This window comes from Erithacus rubecula, assembly GCF_903797595.1.
Source record: "Erithacus rubecula genome assembly, chromosome: 17".
Lineage (NCBI taxonomy): Eukaryota > Metazoa > Chordata > Aves > Passeriformes > Muscicapidae > Erithacus > Erithacus rubecula.
In genome coordinates this window covers 111,752-130,355 of record NC_136669.1, presented here as the reverse complement: position 1 = coordinate 130,355, position 18,604 = coordinate 111,752, and the positions used below count along the sequence as shown (strand labels likewise).

The window sequence follows — 18,604 nt, the reverse complement described above, 5'->3', positions numbered from 1 at the left end:
CTCTGACTCGGACTGACAGAACGCCGATAACGGGCACGGCGGGCTCGCACGGCCCGCGGGGAGAACAGCATGGCGGAGCCGCCGGGGCAGCGCTGGAGCCACGCAGACGAGGCGCGCTCTCAGGAGCGAACACCCGCACTACAATCGCATTTGTGACGCACTTGAGCTCCGAGTTGAGCGGAGGACGCGGCACTCCCGCAGTCCCGCCCGCCACGCTGCCGCCGTAGCACGGGCCCGACCGTGAGCGCACGGAGAGACGCTGCCCGGCGGCCCCGCCCTCTTCCGCCCTCACCGCATGCAGCTTCCGGGGGGCGTCATCCCTCAACTGCGCATGCTCTGCTCGGCTTGGGCGCGGAGGCTGACGGGGGCCGCTCTCGCCTGGCCCGAGTGTGAGTAGCAGTTACCGCCACCAATGAGCGAGCGCAGCGCGCGGAAGCCCCACCTCCGACGGGGGGATTGTTGTGGTGACGTCAGGGGCGGGGGACGCGGGCGCATCATTGGCTCAGGCTGGGCCGAGCGCCTGGCGCGGAACGGGTGGGGAGCGGCCCCGGTCCGGGCGGGCCATGGCCAGCACCGGGAGCCCCCTGGTGAGTCCGCGGGGGTGGGGGGAGCCTGCGGGCCTGGCGGGCCGTGACCGGCACCGGCAGCCCCGTGGTGAGTCCGCCCTGGGCCGCGGCCCTCGGGCTGGTGGGGGAATCAGTAGGCCCGGGCGCCAGGGCCGGCCCGTGAGAGGTGGCCGGCCGAGCCCAGCGCTCTGGCGGCGGCGGGGTCGCGGTGGTCGTTCGCGGACGGCCTCGCCTCCTGCGCCCGCTCGAACAGGGCGGGTGAGCGGGCGCTGCCGTCCGTGGGTCTGGTCTAGTCTTGTCTCTGCTGCTCGCGCTCCTTCTTCCGCCCCCCGCTCCTGGGTCGCCGCGGGCCTCGCGGGAGGGCCCCGTTGTCCCCCGAGCGTAGCCCGTTCGCGGGAGGAGCTGAGGCCGATGGTGAAGGAGCCGCACCGCGGCCTCTCGCGGATCTCCGTTTTCGGTTCCGGGTACGGGGCGTTGGCGTGGCTATGCCGGGCTGTCTCCCGCCGGGAGAACAGGCGTTGTTGCTTTGTGGGAGCTACCTGTCACTCTGTAATCGATTTCTTTTGTAGTAGGAACGAACGCGTGAGGAAGATCGTGAGGGTCACAGTAGGACGCCGTTTCAAACGCAGTTGTTTACGTTAGTCTAACAGCGTAAACTCGTTTTGTGTACACTGACGTATCTAGAAGATGGAATTGTAGCTGGTATACAGTCGTGGTAATGGTCAATCTTTTGTGTTGTAAGCTATACAGTTCAGTTAGTGTAGACATTCCCTCATGAAAAGAAAAATAATCACCAGCTTTCACTCATGTTGGCAAAACTACCTCGCAGTGATATGTTTCCTTATCCTCGTGTGCATGCTGCTGTGCTTTGGGTCTTGTGTTCTGTCTGTTTTGAGTTGCCAAACTTCACTCTGCAGCACTTGAAACCTTTTCATCAGTTGGAATTGGCTAAGGAGGATTTTCTGTGGAGAATGGCACAGCCGTGTTGATCCTTGACATGCTGTTTGAGTGTGTTGTCCTCTTTGTGCTGGGTGATTTTTTTTATTAGGATGTTACACAGAATCATATTTATTGACTGAAGATGAGAAATACTGTGTGAATGCTTCTACAGAGCACATAAGATGCTACATTGAGGACTATGAGATAAACCAATTTTTGATTGTTAAAGGAGTTAGTTTTGCTCTCTTGCTAGTTGATACACCTCTATAAAGCTGCTTCTTAGCATCAGAGATGACTTCTGTTTACTTGGACTCTTAAACAGAGAATATGCTCTCCTTTATATTTCTGCTCTTGCTTATTGCCCATCTTTTTTGGGTTTTTCTCTCAGAAATGCTTGCATTTCTGTTCCTTTTCTATATACAATTTAGGTCCTTGTCCATAAGAAAAATGTGCAGAGAGGGGACAAATTAAGAATTCAACTGATGTCCATTTTGGTAAAAGTTAGGATATTTTGTCAAGATAATTCATTTTAATTCCTTCTCTTCCATTCTGTTTAATATGTTCCTGGTCAGGTGAGTATACTGACAGGCAGTACCAGATAAAAGTAGCCCAATTCAACTAACCTTTTTGTAGTTCAAATGATATAAAATATGGGAAATTTTTGAGACCAAAGAAGTTACTGTTCATGTCATGGAGTTAATGACATGAGTTCTGTGATTATTGTATTGTAAATGCATAAAATGGGATTAGGGAGGGGAAGTATGAATAGAACACTGCTTTGAAAGGAAGGTTGTAGCAAAAGAAACGCTCTGCCAAAACAGTTAATTTCTGTATTTTTGTGTGCTGGGACAATTCCTAAAACATTCCATTATTTGCTGGAGACGTGACATAAGGAGAGAGTTGTACTTCTAAGAAGGAAACTATTTTAGTGCAGCTTTAGTTGCACATGCCAGTGTGGTCTTAGTTATTTGCTGTTAATGCTATTATGAGTATATTGGGTCTCCAACCAAGAAGTGCCCTTCTTCTCAAAATTAGAAGTCTGGAAGTATGGTAATTAACGTCTTCATTTGCAGCAAGATCTTTGCTGGAATATTTAGCTGCACTAGCAATTACTAGATTCTGCTGGTGTTTCTGACCTGGTAATGCCTATAGTGGAGGATGGATCTGGCTGAACAAAATTACTAGCTTCTTTTTATTCCCCCAGTGGAACTAATATGAACTACACTTTTCAAAGAACTGAGCTCTCAGTGCTTACATGGAGTAAATTTTTCATCTATGTTAAGAATTAGATTATGCTAAGATTAGATTATTAGATTGAAAAGATTATGTTAAGGGTTCTGTTTGTATTTATTTGTAGGTGTAAAACTTTCAGATACGTATGAAGGGAAAACCCTTCAAGCCTATGTGTTTAATGTTCTCCTTGGTTTTCATCATAAAACCATGACTAGTCTTTATCACTCATAGTTGGCTTTTAATTGAGATAAATTTTCAGTAAATCCCTTACCAAAGCAAGGTGCAGGAATAGAAATTAATAGAAGATGTGGATGTTGAAAAGGTGCTCAAAGATGGAAAATTCAAAAGTTTTTAAGAGGAGCAGTTTTATATGCATTTATATTTCTACCATTAGAAGAACTACTGGAAAGGACATGATCCACAGAATAATCTGAGTATAATAGTGATGTTCTGCTAAACAATGATTCTACTGCGTGGATAGGCTTTTTTTTTAAACAGATTTTTCTTTGAGTTATTGATCTGTTACAGTGCCAGAAGTAAAGTCTGTTTCATTTAGCTCTTGAAACTCTACAAGTAGATTACTGTAGCTGTATGTTGTAAGGTACCCTGCAGGCTCAGGCTCATTGCACTTTCCTAAAGCAGATCAGTTGGAAGGCAGCATTGCTGGAAAAACTTGGAAAGGGATGCTGACCGCTGAAGTACTTGCAGGAATTTTTGTACAGAAGGCATGAAATAAGGGGCACAATCACTTTGTTAGGCTGAAAAATGTAGTAAATTGGCAATGTAATAAAAATAAATTTGGTCTATGAATATGTGAAACATTTTAGTAATACCTCTTTTTTAAAGGTGAACCTGTATTTTTTAATATATATTTGTCTAGAAAAGCTATACGAATTGCTGTAGAAGTAGCATATTTATGGCATTCAAAAAATATGTGAGTGACCTTAATTTGGAATACACTAGGTTTGAAAGATAAAATCCTTTTCCGAGTTCCTCATATTGGAGCTTTCGAAAGACTATGTACGATGCCAAGCAATTATTGTTTCTAGTATTTCAGATGGAAAAAACTTTCTTTGCAAGTTGCCAAGTTAGATTATGTATATATAATAAAGAAGGAAAGAAGGGGAGAAGCAGATTTTCCTCCCTTCCTACTTCCCTTTCTGACATCTTATTTGCAGGTAAGCTTGTGGAAACTTACTGCAGTCTAAAGTGTCTGAAAGGACTGAAACAAAATGCACAAAACTAGCTATTTGATGTAGAACCTTATTTTTCACACCATATGAATTCTATTCAAAATTGCTGTAGGAAATAAGTGGTTTCCTGTGTGAGTAAATATTGAACTTGAGAATTGATTTCTGCTTTAAAAGAGAAGCTGTAAATACTTCCCTTGCAAATATTTTATAATTCTTCTTGGTGAAAAATTGTAAGGATTAACTTGCTTAGCACATTCTTTGGGAAAAATAATACGTTCAGTGTTTGGTTCTTCAATAATCCTGCAGGAATTTACAGTTCTTGACTGTGCCATGAATCTTTTGTACATACACTCCATCTGTATACTGGCACCTTGGTGTGTCTGCTTCTCTGTTCTTCACCCCAAGCTGTTCTCTTTGCTGCCTGTAGCTGCTAGCAAGGAGCCTAGCATAGTGAGTTCTTTTGTGTTTGCTAGCCTGAGTCTCCATCTATGCTGTGCAGCACCTGATTATCAGTGTGCCTTGTGAGGTAGCTGGTGCTGTAGCCTGGGATCCAGACTGTTGAGATCACAGATGGCTTTTGTTTTCTTGTGAGCTAGCCTAGATCTGTTTATGCTAAATGAATTCTCAATGGCTTGTTTACATTATAGCTATTTGGGCCATAGGCTGACTTTAGGTTCTTGGAGATTCAAGTGATTTCCTGTTTCTGATTTGTTTTGAAGCACTAGGCTGTAGAAGGAGGCCTTAAATAGTCTGCCTCTGAAGATGATTGGAACTTAAATGCTTTGCTTAGCGTAGAGGAGGTTAGAGGGTAACTAGCTGATGTGCAAGTTCTTATAAATCCTTTAATTAGCTATAATCCCTGCCTGATTTTGGAGTTAGAATCCTGGAAATCATTGGTAAGAAATACCACTGTATGTAAGGTCATCAAATTTAGAGAAAGGCATTTGCATAAACTAAAATTTTGTATCAGCATTGCTTGGTATGTGAAAATTATTTTCTCTATATACTAAAACTTGCGGATAAAATACGTTTATTCCCTAAAGGTCAAAACAATCTAAGACTATAGAGGTGTTCTCTGTGCTTCCAAAGCATTGAGCCTCTTGGCTATATTTTTGCTGATACAATATGAAGCTGATATCCTCGTTACTCACTTAGGATGAGCTGTGTTATGGATTTACTGCACAAAGCAAGAAATGTCAGGAGACAAATAGTACTTCTGTTGCCCACTACTGCAGAGCTACCAGCCATTTTAGGTAAAATAGTATGTTTGACTGGGGAAAGGTTGAAGCTTTCAAGCTTTCTCCTTCCATTAATTTGTACAGTCTTCAATCTTGAAATGTATTACCAGGACATGATTTTTAAAACTCTTTTGTTGCCTTTTAAATTGTAGTTGTTTCTATCAAGATATTTTGTTAAGAGATTTTTTGAGGGAAATGGTTTTATGCAGTGTTTGAATGAGCACTTACCTTCCAGCATTAGAGAGGCTTCAAATGACACTGAGCATGAAGGGGAGCGTGGTTGTTTTGGTGGGTTAGAGCCTGGGCTTCTTTAATTGGTTAGTGTAGCAGTCTTTCTGGACAACAGCAACACAAACCCACTCCTTTTATGGAGCCAAATGCTTTTGAAATTTATGTGGTTAATTCATAAAAATGGTCTTTAAACAACAACAGTTTTTTCATGTGGCAATATCTGAGATCAAAAAACTTCACCCTAGGTAGATGTATGACTTCAGATTCTCTTGCAAAACTAAATTGTTTTAAAGTAGTTTTTATAATTGAGCTAAGAGATTTTAATATATTAATTGAAATGTGACTGTTGGTACCCATTTATGCACCTTGATCAAAACAAAACTTTTGACAAGTTGTTTGGCTTCAGACTGTTTTGCTGAATGGACTATGAAAGTCCATTTTTTTGAGATATGTGGTGTTAAAGGGGTAGTTTGTTGGCTTATGTGCTAAATTTTAAGTTCTGTACGGTAATCTTTTGCATACCATTTGTTGATGAGGTTTAAAAGAGCGCTGATGCAGCTCTAGGCAACTTAAATGCAAACCGCTGCTACACAAGATCACAAGATTAATGTTTCATGTGAATGCTTTTTAAATATCTACAAATATCTAATACATGGAGTGGGGTTTGTTTGTTGGAAGAAAATGGCTTAACTATTGTCTTCAAAAAACTATAGAAAGAAGTGTCCTGTTGTTTTGGAAAAATATTTTTGCAACCTAGTATGTATTTTTTAATACTTTTTTTTTTTTGAGAGAAGTGTTTTCTGTTAGTAATCATGTTGGACTTCTGTCAAGCTGAAAGTTTGAGCAGAGTATGTCTTTAAATACCTCTCAGTTACTGTGGTGTTTAATATGACTGTATGTATTTTGGTGTCAAAGTTAACCTGTGAAGTGGGTGAACAGTTAACTAGCTGTGTGATACATTCCAAGTACTTCTGAGGCTTGACTTACTGTGAGTTTTGTCCCGTTCATTACATGCTTGATTTTATGTTATTGTAAAAAGACAGTCTGATAGTGACCTTTTCTAATGAGCATTTTTTCTGTTTGGGCAAGTATTTTGATTACTTTAAGGCAATAATGATGTTGGCTGATAGATGCATTGTTAAATTCTTGAGATTATCTGGCAAACTTCTAAGCATATTCTAAGTGTATATAAAGAGAAACTGGTGTGCAATGGAGTTTGATTAATCAGTATATTGTTTCTTCCTGTACAGATACATGTACAATTGGTTAATAGAGGATGCTGTTGGTCACTTAACAGAAAGTCTGACAATCCATTTTTAGACAGACATCCAAAGCATAAATAGAAATGAGCATATAAGGTCTGAGAACTGATGTTTACTGCAGTTTATGAAAGCACACTGTCTGTTATTGCTCTGGATTGTCTTGATTCAGGGCACTTCAGTCTGGTGCAGCAACAGACAGAATTTATGAAAGGAAAACTGGCATTAAATATTGATAGGGATGATAATCATTATACTTCCTGCAAACAGCTCCTCTGTGGGATTGGTATTTATTGTTGCAAACTGTACTGTGCTCTCTGCACTGAAACGTGAGGTCTTTAGTTGCATTTTGTTGCTCTGAATCAGTGGGTTTGTATCTTCAGTTTCTTGTTCCTGAACTACACTGCTTTTGCATTTTAGGTACTAGAAGCATAGTTTAGGACATGTATTCAGGCCTAAGTATCTGACCTGATCAGTTTCTTTTTCTTTTGGAATAGGCTGGATCTCCCAAGGTGTGTTACACAGTAACCTTTGAACTGGAGACTGTCACAACTAACTATTGGGGAACATAGAGAAGATTAACATTTTAATTGTGAGATACAAGGGAGGAGGAGGAGGCCGGTGGAAAAGCTGTCTGTAATATCTGTTAATTATCCCTTTACCCCTTCTGATTCTCTTCTTCAGATATGATACACATGCAATTGGAGCATCTTTGTTAACCCTCTGAAACACCAGTGTGTCACAAAGACAATATATTAAATGTAGCTGCTTAGCTTTTGATAGGTTGTCAATGTTTGAATTGTAAGCAATACAAAATAAATTTCAGTTTCAGAACTTTTGGCTTACATGACAAGGTCAAAACAGTTTACACAACAGCTCAGGCCGAACCTGTCTAACTTAAACTGCTTTTAGCATAATCTTGGGTTGTGCCAATCTTCTATCTTATCATCTCATTAGCATTATTTATAATCAAAACAAATGTACCAGTTGAGGTTTAAAGGTCATGTTGCTTTGTGTAAAAAATACTTGCTGTTACCAAGGTCTACTTCCAAAGAAATAAGTCTTATAAGTAGTTAGATGGAAGAGATTTTGTGATCATGTCTGCCCTGTGTCTTAAGGCAGCTTGAGATCCCGTAATAGTCAGCAGCCAGGCTCAGTGTTACCAGACAGCTGAGAGGTCAGGACCCTGTTCATACTGCTTTTCTTTGTAAGAGGTCTTACTAGTAGAATTTCAGCAATAGCAAAGATATTCTCAGTCATCTTCAGTGTTCAAGATCCTGTCAGTTAGTACAGAAGTAAAGGATACTGGAAGTTTTAGAAGCTCAGTCTCTAAAAGTATTTTTTGCTGCTGTCAGTTTTGATAGAACAGCCTCAGCAAAGTAGTGTTGCAGTGTTGTAATTTTGTGGTGGAAAAAAGCTAGTGGAGATGCAGTTGTTGTGGTTGTAGTTGCTTTAGAGAAGTGTGGCATGTGTTTGGAAAGGAAAAATGTGTTATCTAGTGGGCTTTTTGCATTGATTCCAGTTTACTTAAAGTTTATTTCTACTGCTTGCAAACAAGTGGGGAAAAAACCAGTGTTAGTACTTGTTTCATGTATAAATAAAAGGAATCCTTTTTCTAGTTATTTAGTGAAAACTACTTGAGGAAGATTTTAAAATTGCTTGATCTATAATGCCACATACATTCAACAGATTTGTTATTTTCTTCCTTGAAAGGTTTTCAAACTCAAGTATGTTGCACTAAGAATGAAACTACTTCTATATGAAAGTAAATGAAAAGGAGAACCCTTAAGGGTTTGGGAAAGTAGTATTAGAGACTAGTTTTTAAAAAGATTGAATTAGTAGATCAGTGTTTATCAGTATGGTCAGTGGTGGTACGTGGCATGCAATAGGAAAGTCTGTCATTACTATGTGAGGATCTGGGCTTTCACTGGCTGCCAGCTGAGAAATGTTGATAATTGCTAGAAGGAGAGCATCCTCAAGCTTCTGAGAATTGCAGATGCATTTTAAGTTTCTGTTACTGACTTCGTATTTCACTAAAAAATGTCTGCATCTGGCCGAAGAAGGATCTTGAGTCTGATTTTTACAAAAGAGCGATGATACAGGTCAGATAAGCTCGCCTGTATTCTATCTCTGGCATGTGTGGAAAACTATATGTAGAGACATATATGGTTTCTGCAGACATGCTTTTTGAAGCCTTTCAAAATAAAACTGAAAAGGTGAATAATACAGGACAAAATACCAAAGAAGAATATATGGAGTGTGGAAGGGCGACTGTAGGAATTACCTTTTTCTATAAACATTGAGGTGCAGCATAACAGACCTAGTTGCATAGTTGTGTAATTTCTTAGGTAACTGATCCTTTTAAATCTACTGCATGTATATCTGTTCTCCTTGTTCCTAATCTTAATTTTCCTTTGAGAAAGTCAGGGGACTAATTGAGGTTATACCCTGGCTGAAAATAACCTTTTCTTCCTACAAAGTCCTCTACTTCTGTCTCTTCCCTCAGGATTTTTCTATACTTTATATTCATTGTGACTTAGTTTCAGCTGCTGTGTAAGGAAATATACTGTATCCAGCACCTTTCCCCCCTTTCTCACAGTGCTCTCTGATTCTTTTGTAGTGGATTGTTTTTTTGCTTGTTTGCTTTTTCAAGTGATCTTGCTAGATGTTGAATCTAATCAAACCCCCCTGCAATGCTACTGCTTTATTTACATGTAAAACTTCATTTGCTTATTTGAGACTGGAGCCAGTTCATAGTTTAGATCCTGATATTTAGTATGTGTGTCTGTTTTATTTATTGTATTTCATTTAATGGGGTGGTTTTATACTGACATGACTTAAGTTGCTGAGAACTCATGCTTGTGTCAGTCTTGCTGCAGTCTTACTAGGAAAGGGTGTTTTTATTCTAGCTAGTGTGTCTTTACATGCACTGCTGTTTGAGTAGCTGTCGGAGGGAGAGGTGATTCATCTAGGATATGAAAATGCTGGGGACAATAGTTAGTCTGCAGAAGGTGTCAGCTAAAATATATATGAGTGTACGGCATAAAAGGAGCTGTGACCTGTAGCACATATGCTTTAATGTGTTTGTGGATAATAATAATATCAATTTTAGCAGTAAATAAAGGCAGCTTTTCTTTACTGCACAGAACACAGCCAGGTGAGGAATCGCTTGTTTGGGAGTTAGGTTCCTTAAGAACCATGAGCATGAGTGAGTGGCAGTCCAATTCCCTTCTAAGGTGGTTTCTGACAAAAATGCAGAAAACTGTTTTAAAGTGAAATTAATGAGGTAAAAAAATTCGTTTTGTGAGAAATAATTTTTAATTTGGCAACATGATGTATATTGCAGACTCTCTGACATGGTTATACAGTGCATCTATTTTGAGATTAGGTGATTTTCATTAAGTCATAGTTTCAATCTGCTAGATGTATGTTAGAATACTGAGATTTTAAAAAAATATTCAGCCATAGTGTTAACTTTCTTAAATATTTCCTCTGTTTACATACAATTTTTTTTTTTTATCGGCAGTAGTTCAGCAGAGCTCTCCTATTTTTTTGTATTTTGCGGCCAGTTTCAAGTAAAACATCAGAAGCAGTCCCTGAAAGACTAATTGAGGTATATTACCAAAAGAGATGGAAAGCAACTTGACAAGGTTCCTTGATCTTACTTGAGAAAAAGTGCTAAAAGGGTACCAAATGACAATTTGCTTTGTATATTACATTAATCAGTTTTATGTGTGTCTTCTTGTATTTGCTATTTTCCGGGCTATATCTGTTCTTTTTGTTTTGCAGTTGGGTTGTCTTTATGTGGCTGTATGTACAATTTAAGTAGTGCAATCTCCCTTATTTTAAAAGGTCATGAATCAGAGTGTTCTTCAAAAAAAGCTTTAGGTGTTGCTATTTATTGAACCTTACAGCTGATCTGCCTTTTTTATGTTATCTCATTTCTTTTTGTACTTCCCCAGTGTGTACTAAAGATAAATACTACCAGAGAAGGTCAAATTCCATGTAAAAAATTAAGAATGTGTCCTTTGTCTCCATTAAAGTTTTCATGTTCATTTAGAGTTCATTATAACTTGGATATCTGGACTAATGTTACTGGTAAATACAGGTATTTGTTGCATGACTAGAAATTTAAGGTCATGCTATTAGTAGGAGAAGATACCATGAAAATTGATAACTTGGTGTTAGAAGCATTTTTTTGTGTTTAAAACAAGCATTCTTAAACTAGTGTTCAGAGGTTTGACCTATGAGTATATGACAGCATGACTAAATAGAGTTATTTATCAAATTGCAGCTGCCATTTCCAAAATAAATATTTATATTCTCTCCTAAAGAGATTTTTAATGATAACCCTTTCGAAGAAGAATTTTTATGATCCTTGTATGGGAATAATAATAGTTTCATTTCTCTTCTCAGTATGATGCTGTTCCAATCCAGTCAAGCGTGGTGTTATGCTCCTGTTCGTCCCCTTCAATGGTGAGGAACCAAGCAGATTCCAGCACTCCATCTGTCATTTCCAGTTGTGGCAGCAGGCAGGGATCTAACATGGAGGGCACAGCACCTGAATCAAGATCTACTTCAAACTCCTTGCAGCAACATATGGGACAGCAGCCTCCACAGCCTCGAAAGAAACGACCTGATGACTTCAAATTTGGGAAAATTCTGGGTGAAGGATCTTTTTCAACGGTAACTTTATTTTTTATAAGAAGTGACAGTTTATCTTAGATAAACTTGAACATTTGTTGTGTAAGATTGATGAGATTGAAATGTGGAAAAAACAGTTTGAAGAGTAAATGAAGGACATAGTGGAGGTACTGCTAGATCCTTTTGAAAGAAAGGTCACTGATACTTCTCCAGTATTCTTTCTCAGCCTCTAGTCCTTGAGGACTTAGTGAGTCACAGTCAGTATGTTTGTGTTCAGTAGCTTTAAATTATTTGTTTCTCACATCCACAGCATTGCTCAAATATGAATGACTTAAATGTAACCTTAATGAAACCATGGAACGATTAATACTTTCATTTGATGGTTTGATAGTTTCCCCATTGTAAGACAATAATATTTCTATGTCTTTTTCATATGATATGCGTTGTATACAATTTTTGGTTGTAGGTCTCTAAATGTTGGGGTTTTCTGGTTGTTCCAGTACAGCCTACTGCAGTGTTTAGGATGCAGGCCTCCTAGTAATTTGTGCTCAAACACATAGTTTGCATTACTTGCAGGTTTCCCTAAAGAATCCAAGAGAGTTGTTGTGGTTTGTGTGTACCACAACAATATTGCATTGCTTTAGCAATGCACTTTTCTTTCCTGCTTTTGGTCTCTGAAGGTTGATGCTGTGATCCATGTAGGTAGAAAAATTCATAGGGCTTAGCCCAGACTCTGAATAAACTTTTGTCCAGTGTTCTGCTACTTGTCTCCCTGGATGACAGCACAACCCTCTGATATATCGACTTCAGAGCATTTGATCTGTAGGGAATGTATCTTTGTTGTTATCAAAACATTTTGTTAAAAACTGTATGATTTGTTCATATTAAACATGTTTGTAGACTGAGATATCTGACTGTACTCCCCAAGATCCTCACCAATATTCTAACTGAAAAGTGTTTATCTCAAAAAGCAGGGGCCTTCATATTACTGTATATCCAATGACATCTTCAGATTAAAACATTTTCTTCAAGGTCATAATGAAGATATTCCATTTTCTTGGACTCTGTTAAGCTACCACAAACCCATACCTAGTGCCAGGGCTGCATTTTAAATTCAACAGAAATGCACATGATGTGGCTTCAGGGTTTTGCTTCAGAGCACTCTCCAATTTTGTGGGATCTTCTTCTGCAGCAGCAACTTCTTGGACCCATATTCTGCAGCAGCAACTTCTTGGCCTGATATTAAAAAACACACAAAGGCAGAGCCTCCTACTTGTTGTTCTGCTCTTTTAAACTGAGAATTTACTTGCTTTGTAGACAGCTTCAAGCTTCTTTCAGGATAATAACTGTTATGTGGTGGAAAAATTATAATTCTCATGATTGAGGAGGCATGTTGTGTAGCTCACCTCTTCTATTGGGTGGGTTTGCACATTGGTTTTGTCTCCATCTATAAATGAGTCATTTCTTAAAAAGAGGAGCTCTAAGGAAGTATGATTATCTGGCCCAAACCAGTTCTTAAATGTAGGTTTAACCTCTGGTAGTCTGAAGTGTTTGTTCAAGTATACAGTGGGGCTTGGTCATGATTCCAGTTATTACTGCTTTGTAACCTCTGAGGTTCTCTGCTCTACCTCTCTCCCCTTCCTTCGATTTGGGATCTTTAATGACTTTTTTTGCCTTGCTGTTATCTGAATTTACAACTTACGCATTTACATGTTATGTGAATGCTTTTGTTTTTCTGTTAGTTATTTTCTTTTTTTAAGCTATCCAGCTAATGTCTAATTTCTTTCTATAGAATTTACATTTATTATTACTTCTGTTACTTCTTCCATAGGGTGGATAAGATTCAGGCCCCTGATAACAGAGACATTATATTAATATGTACCTCTGAGGTTATTTTGTTTTGTTTGTTTTTTTTAAATTCATTTCTACTGTGGTTTTCTGGATTATTTGTTAGGAGGAAATTAAAATATATTATATGCTCAGATTTATTTAGTGAGGAAGGAACTTGAGGGTACCAAAGTACTCTGGCTGTCAGGTAAGTGCTCAGTGTACTTAGAGCACAGCTGTTCAATATCAATGTATGTGGGTAATACCTGTGAAATGCAATGGAAAAATTTTGATACAGTGTAGAACTGGGAAAGAGTCAGTCTTCAGCTTAATTTGCCAAGATGTATTTTCATCTGTGTCAGCTGATCCCTTCTGCCATCTGAGTATGATCTCTGTGTATGTGGGGTTTTATTTAATAACTGCCTATTAAATTGACCTGCTTTCAGAAGCTTTCATTGTAGATATGGTTGATGAAACCTAGCTATAAAGATTAGAAAAGTTAATAATGTTCTCATTCAACTGCCCATCTTATCTAGTGTTACATGTGTACACAGAAGGTTCTTAAAAATTCCTTATGTGGAGATGCAGGTGTTAACAGACTGGTTGTTTCTAATGTTTCTAATAGAAATGTTCGTTGATCAAGTACTGTAGACTTCAATTGGTTTTTAGGAGATGAAATTTTAAAGAAAATTAAGGGTACCTATTGCTACTGAACTGAGGTCAATTTTTTAGTACTGAAGAGTGCAACTACATGCACATCTTTCATCTGAAAACATACCTTATTTAGATTGCCTAAATACCCAACATTTAGCATCAAGTGTGCAGTAATATTTTGGAGTACTCTGTTATAATTGATTTTGCAAGGGATTAGAAGCACGCCTGGTGCAGTGATTAAAAAAACAGTATAAAGTTCAGATTTTAGCAAGGTGTTGAAATGGAGATAGAGTTACAATGAGAAAAACAGAACTGTATTCCTCAATTGTTACAAGATTATTGCTTGGATTCATGCAAGAGAACATTTCAGATTGTCTCTAAAATTGTTTTTTGTAAGTTCTTTCTTGAAAATGGTCTTGTGTTAATTCAAAAGTTTTCTCTTTAAAAATGTAAACCTGCTTGCCTGAAATTTCATTCCTTGCTTCTACTAATTGGAAATCTTCTGTTCCTTTTATTTAAATATTTTTCTTAACAATTTGTCAGTAGTTGAAAGTTCTTTCTCACTTCTTACTTTTGCACTCTCAGATATATTTTCTTTCAATCTTTTCCATCTGCATTAAGGAAAAGACTATGACAATTATTTTTATGACTATTCCTCAGCGTGCTTGTTGCTTTTGTTCCCTCCTTTAAGAAAATTTGGCAATTTACTTTGACTTAACTTACAATATTCAGAGTTCTTCTGGAAAATAGTAGTTCTGTATTTACACTCTTACATGTGTAAGTCTTTTGGCAAAGCAAGCATTGATCTGCTGAACTGGGTTTCTGCGGAAGTCTTGCTGAAGCCAGCATAATATGAACACGAGCTTAAATATTTTGCTGTATTCTATACATTTCCTGGAAGATCTATATTAGTGTATGTGTTTAGTGACCAGTTACAATATGCTTTCTTTCCTCTGGCAACAGGTTGTCTTGGCTCGAGAATTGGCAAGCTCTAGAGAATATGCCAGTAAGTATTGACTCCTTTAACATGCACTTTTTGAAAATACAGTGTCAATGAACTCCAGTTACAAAGCACCTTTTGAAGGAACAGATTAGTGATTTCGTGTTAAGTATATGTTACCAAAAAACTCCAGAATAAGATGGGCTTCATTTACTTGTACTTCTTGCATTTTTACTCTCTCTTTTTTCATTAAGTTAAAATTCTAGAAAAACGTCATATCATAAAAGAAAACAAGGTACCATATGTGACACGAGAGAGAGATGTAATGTCCCGTCTGGATCACCCTTTTTTTGTGAAACTCTACTTCACCTTTCAGGATGATGAAAAGCTATGTATCCTTTGCATATTAAAAGTTGCTGTAACACTTTCTTAGGAGTAACAATGTCCAGTTTTGATTCCTTGAAAAATGATCTAACAGAAATGATGGAAATAACTTGAGCTATTTAAAATGCCCTAGTGTAAGTGATGCAATTTTTGTAGTCATGATTTTAGCAGAAATTAAGCAGATCAAATGAGTGGGTCCTCTCAAAGAAAAGAGCAGGTGTCTTGTGGGACAGGAAAATTGTCCATGTGGTAAATGTTGAAGGATGACTTGTAACAATCCAAGTTTAAAATAATTTAAAATTTCTAAATTGATGGGTATGAGAAGCATTTTAGAAGTATTTTATTGCTGATGTATATGTGTGTGTATATCTATCTATTTACCTATCTGTAGTAAAACACAGTAATTCCTGCATTTAAAATAGGGGTAGCCAGCTATATTTCTTACTAGTTTCATTTCTACAATTAGAGCTATTATTAAAAGGGTTTTTTTATGTAAAGATGAAGGTACTTATAGAATAGTCTGAATCCTCTGTTTGGGCTTCTGTTCCCCTAGATCTCTCTAGCAGTGATTGCAAAGTGCAGTTTCATCCTGGAAGCTCATGGCTGTTGGCTTTTTGCTGCTTTTTTTTTTTTTTTTTTTTTTAAAAAACTTTGTGAAGAAGATGTTAATTATGTGAACTTACTCTTGAACCTCCTACTTGGAATTGGCTGTGCCAAGCGTGAAGGTATAGATCAGTCTATTTCTGGGGTCAATAAGTAGTTTTCTGATTTTCCTAGAAGCTGCTAGTAGTACTGGCAAGCCTTATGTATCATATAGTATGAGCTCACAAGGCCTCTTTTTAATGTAAATACTTGCTCTGGTAATTTCCAGGTGATGGGACAATTTTTAACTTCTATCAGTTATTACTGTAAATAACTCTTTGAGGGCAATTATTTATGTAATTTAAATTAATTATTCAGGTCACTCTGGAAAAACTACAAAGCTAACCTTTATGTAGTTTTTGCTATCCTAAGAAATTTGGACCCATGTCCTAGGCTGTTAATATATTTAAGAAATTATTTGGGGTTGCTACTTGTAAAGTTTCAAATTAATTGACTTCTTTCCTGTTGTTCATGTATTTTTACTAGTATTCTTCTCTTTGGAATAAGGTGTGGGGATTTTTGTTTTAGACTGGCTTAGAGAGAAACCTTAACTAAGTTACATTCAGATTTCGGACTTAGTTATGCCAAAAATGGAGAGCTGCTAAAATATATACGCAAAATTGGCTCATTTGATGAGACCTGTACAAGGTTTTATACTGCTGAAATTGTATCAGCCCTGGAGTATTTGCATGGCAAAGGAATAATTCACAGGTAATACAAAATCGAGACAGACATGCAGTTGATCATGTCAGAGGTGGGGTTTTTTTCTATAAATGTTCTCTGTGAGGTTAAAAGCAAAGGTGTATTTTGTGGAAAGCTGAAGAGCACAAATTACATTTGATCAGCCCTATCATGGTTAAGATCAGTAGTTAAACATAGCGAACTTGAGAAGAGCCCATCGCTGTTATACCAACTGTTAGAGCAGGAAAACATAAGAAAACCTGGCCTTGAACTGATATTACCAAAAGCTTGTCTTTCAAGCTTTGTTTGTTGGCCTGAAAACCAGAAATTTAATTTTTGCTTAGCTACTTTTTTTCTTGTGCTGTTGTGTAGCAAAAGTAACTAGAATTCTTTTTGTGTGTGGCTTAATGCGTACTATATCATCAAGTAAAATTAATCTATATCAATTTGCACTGGGTGAACAATGTCAACAAAGCTGCATAATAACTAGGTAAGTGGTGAAATTAAGTTTGAGTAGTACTTTCAAAGTTCTTGATGTAATACATTGTTTGGATAATCATGTCTTGTCATTCATGTTTATTAAATAAAGCTTTAAGTGTCAGACATCTGAGCTGCAGAACTTCTTTTCGGGTAAGAAATCTATTGGGTTTAGGTTACCAAGCAGTTGTCATGGGACACTAGATGCTAGTTGGCAAAAAGCTGACTAATTATAATTCTAGTAGCATTATTTCTTTCAGTTATTGCAAGAACAGTTTTCCTTTTCAATGCAAGTTTTTGTGGAATAATTTGAATTAGAATCTGAGGGGGATTGATGTGGAAAGTACTGAAAGTGTAAGATTTTCTAAAGTGGTGGGGGAGAGCTCAAGATCTCCCAGTTTCACATTGATTTTACAGTTTGTGTGTTTAGGCTGAGATAATGCCTATAAAATGGATGTAGTATGATTGTCAGTGTTACTAAAACTATATTGGAAACATTAAATTAGAGAAGAGCTGCTTTATATTTGTTTTTATATGAAGGGCCCTATGAGGAGCTCAAAAGAAAACTGAAATTGTGCAATTAGAGAACTTAGTATGAAGTTTATGAGGACACAGCTCTAGCAATGCCTGAAAACTCTAAGGATTTTTTGCTGACTGTAGAAATAGGACATGAGATAAAACCACTTTAAGATGTCAGGCTACCCTGAAAAATTTATTACAGATATCTCTCTTTGTATCTAGATCTACAGCTATAGATTCATAGTTCAGTATTAATGTATATATTATATAAACAGGATATATAAAGTGTGTATAGAGTACAATGTATCTACATACATATGTATTTTGAAAAGCCCTACACAGAACTGTTAAAAGCGTCCATTCCAGTAATGTACTTTCTACTTCTCTCTTAGGACAGGCACAGGAAAATCAACAGGATTTTTATGGTTTATTGCTCCCTGTACTAGTTTCCAGACTTTAAACTGTACAGATCATACTTTTCCGTAGTAGGAGGCTTTAATCTGGAGAAAATAATGCTGCACAGTGATTGACAGAAACAGCTTTCAATTTTTACTGGTTTTTTTTCTTACCAGTCAAACAAAACAACTTCCATGCTGCTAGATTTCTTTATGAGCATTCGAAGATTCTGCTTAGGAGGGAAGTATGTAGGTTTTTTTTGGATTGACTAAGGAAACTTGATGCTAAGGCATATCATATCAGCGTAAATAAATGCTCTTAAGTTGTTTCTGATGTACCTCTTGACATCTAACTCTCTACTGCTATCTATTGTGATACTGTGAAGTCTGATTTTGTTCAGAATCAGGCAGTGTCTGTGCAAATGGTATGCATGCATTTGAAATTTAGATTATGCATGGAGCTGATCTAGGTTCTTAGCTAGTCAGGACATTTAGCTGGGGCTGGGTTTGCCAGTGTTTGACGAACTGGAGTTTTGCACTGAGGAAACAGACATAGTAAATCTTAATGCCATATCAGTCTGTCAGATGTTATTTAAATTAAGGCTTTGAAGCCAAGGGGCTTGGGGTTTTGTGTGTGTTTCTGTGAGGTGGAGTTTTTGTTGGGATTTGTTTGGGGTTTTTGTCGGTTTTGTTTTTTCAAATTTTTGGACATGTGACATGCACGGTAGCATAGTTTTGAGATGATTATTTACTTAATGTTTTTTAAAAAAATTAATTAATGG

The 18,604-nt window shown here is 37.9% G+C and overlaps 1 protein-coding gene across 3 annotated transcripts in view; it reads left to right on the top strand.

Moving 5' to 3' along the window:
- Positions 1-442: 442 nt before the first annotated feature.
- The window catches only part of PDPK1 (3-phosphoinositide dependent protein kinase 1), a 63,146-nt gene continuing 44,984 nt past the window's right edge, over positions 443-18,604 (top strand). For 2 of the 3 annotated variants that reach the window (XM_079320555.1, XM_079320552.1), the window contains exons 1-5: positions 443-587; positions 11,076-11,345; positions 14,748-14,790; positions 14,979-15,116; positions 16,317-16,461. In XM_079320555.1, coding sequence (XP_079176681.1) covers positions 564-587; positions 11,076-11,345; positions 14,748-14,790; positions 14,979-15,116; positions 16,317-16,461 — 620 coding nt within the window. In that variant the 5' untranslated portion in view covers positions 443-563. Of the gene's footprint in view, positions 588-1,268; positions 1,288-11,075; positions 11,346-14,747; positions 14,791-14,978; positions 15,117-16,316; positions 16,462-18,604 lie in introns of those variants that run through there. The other variant, XM_079320553.1, reaches the window with a different exon arrangement.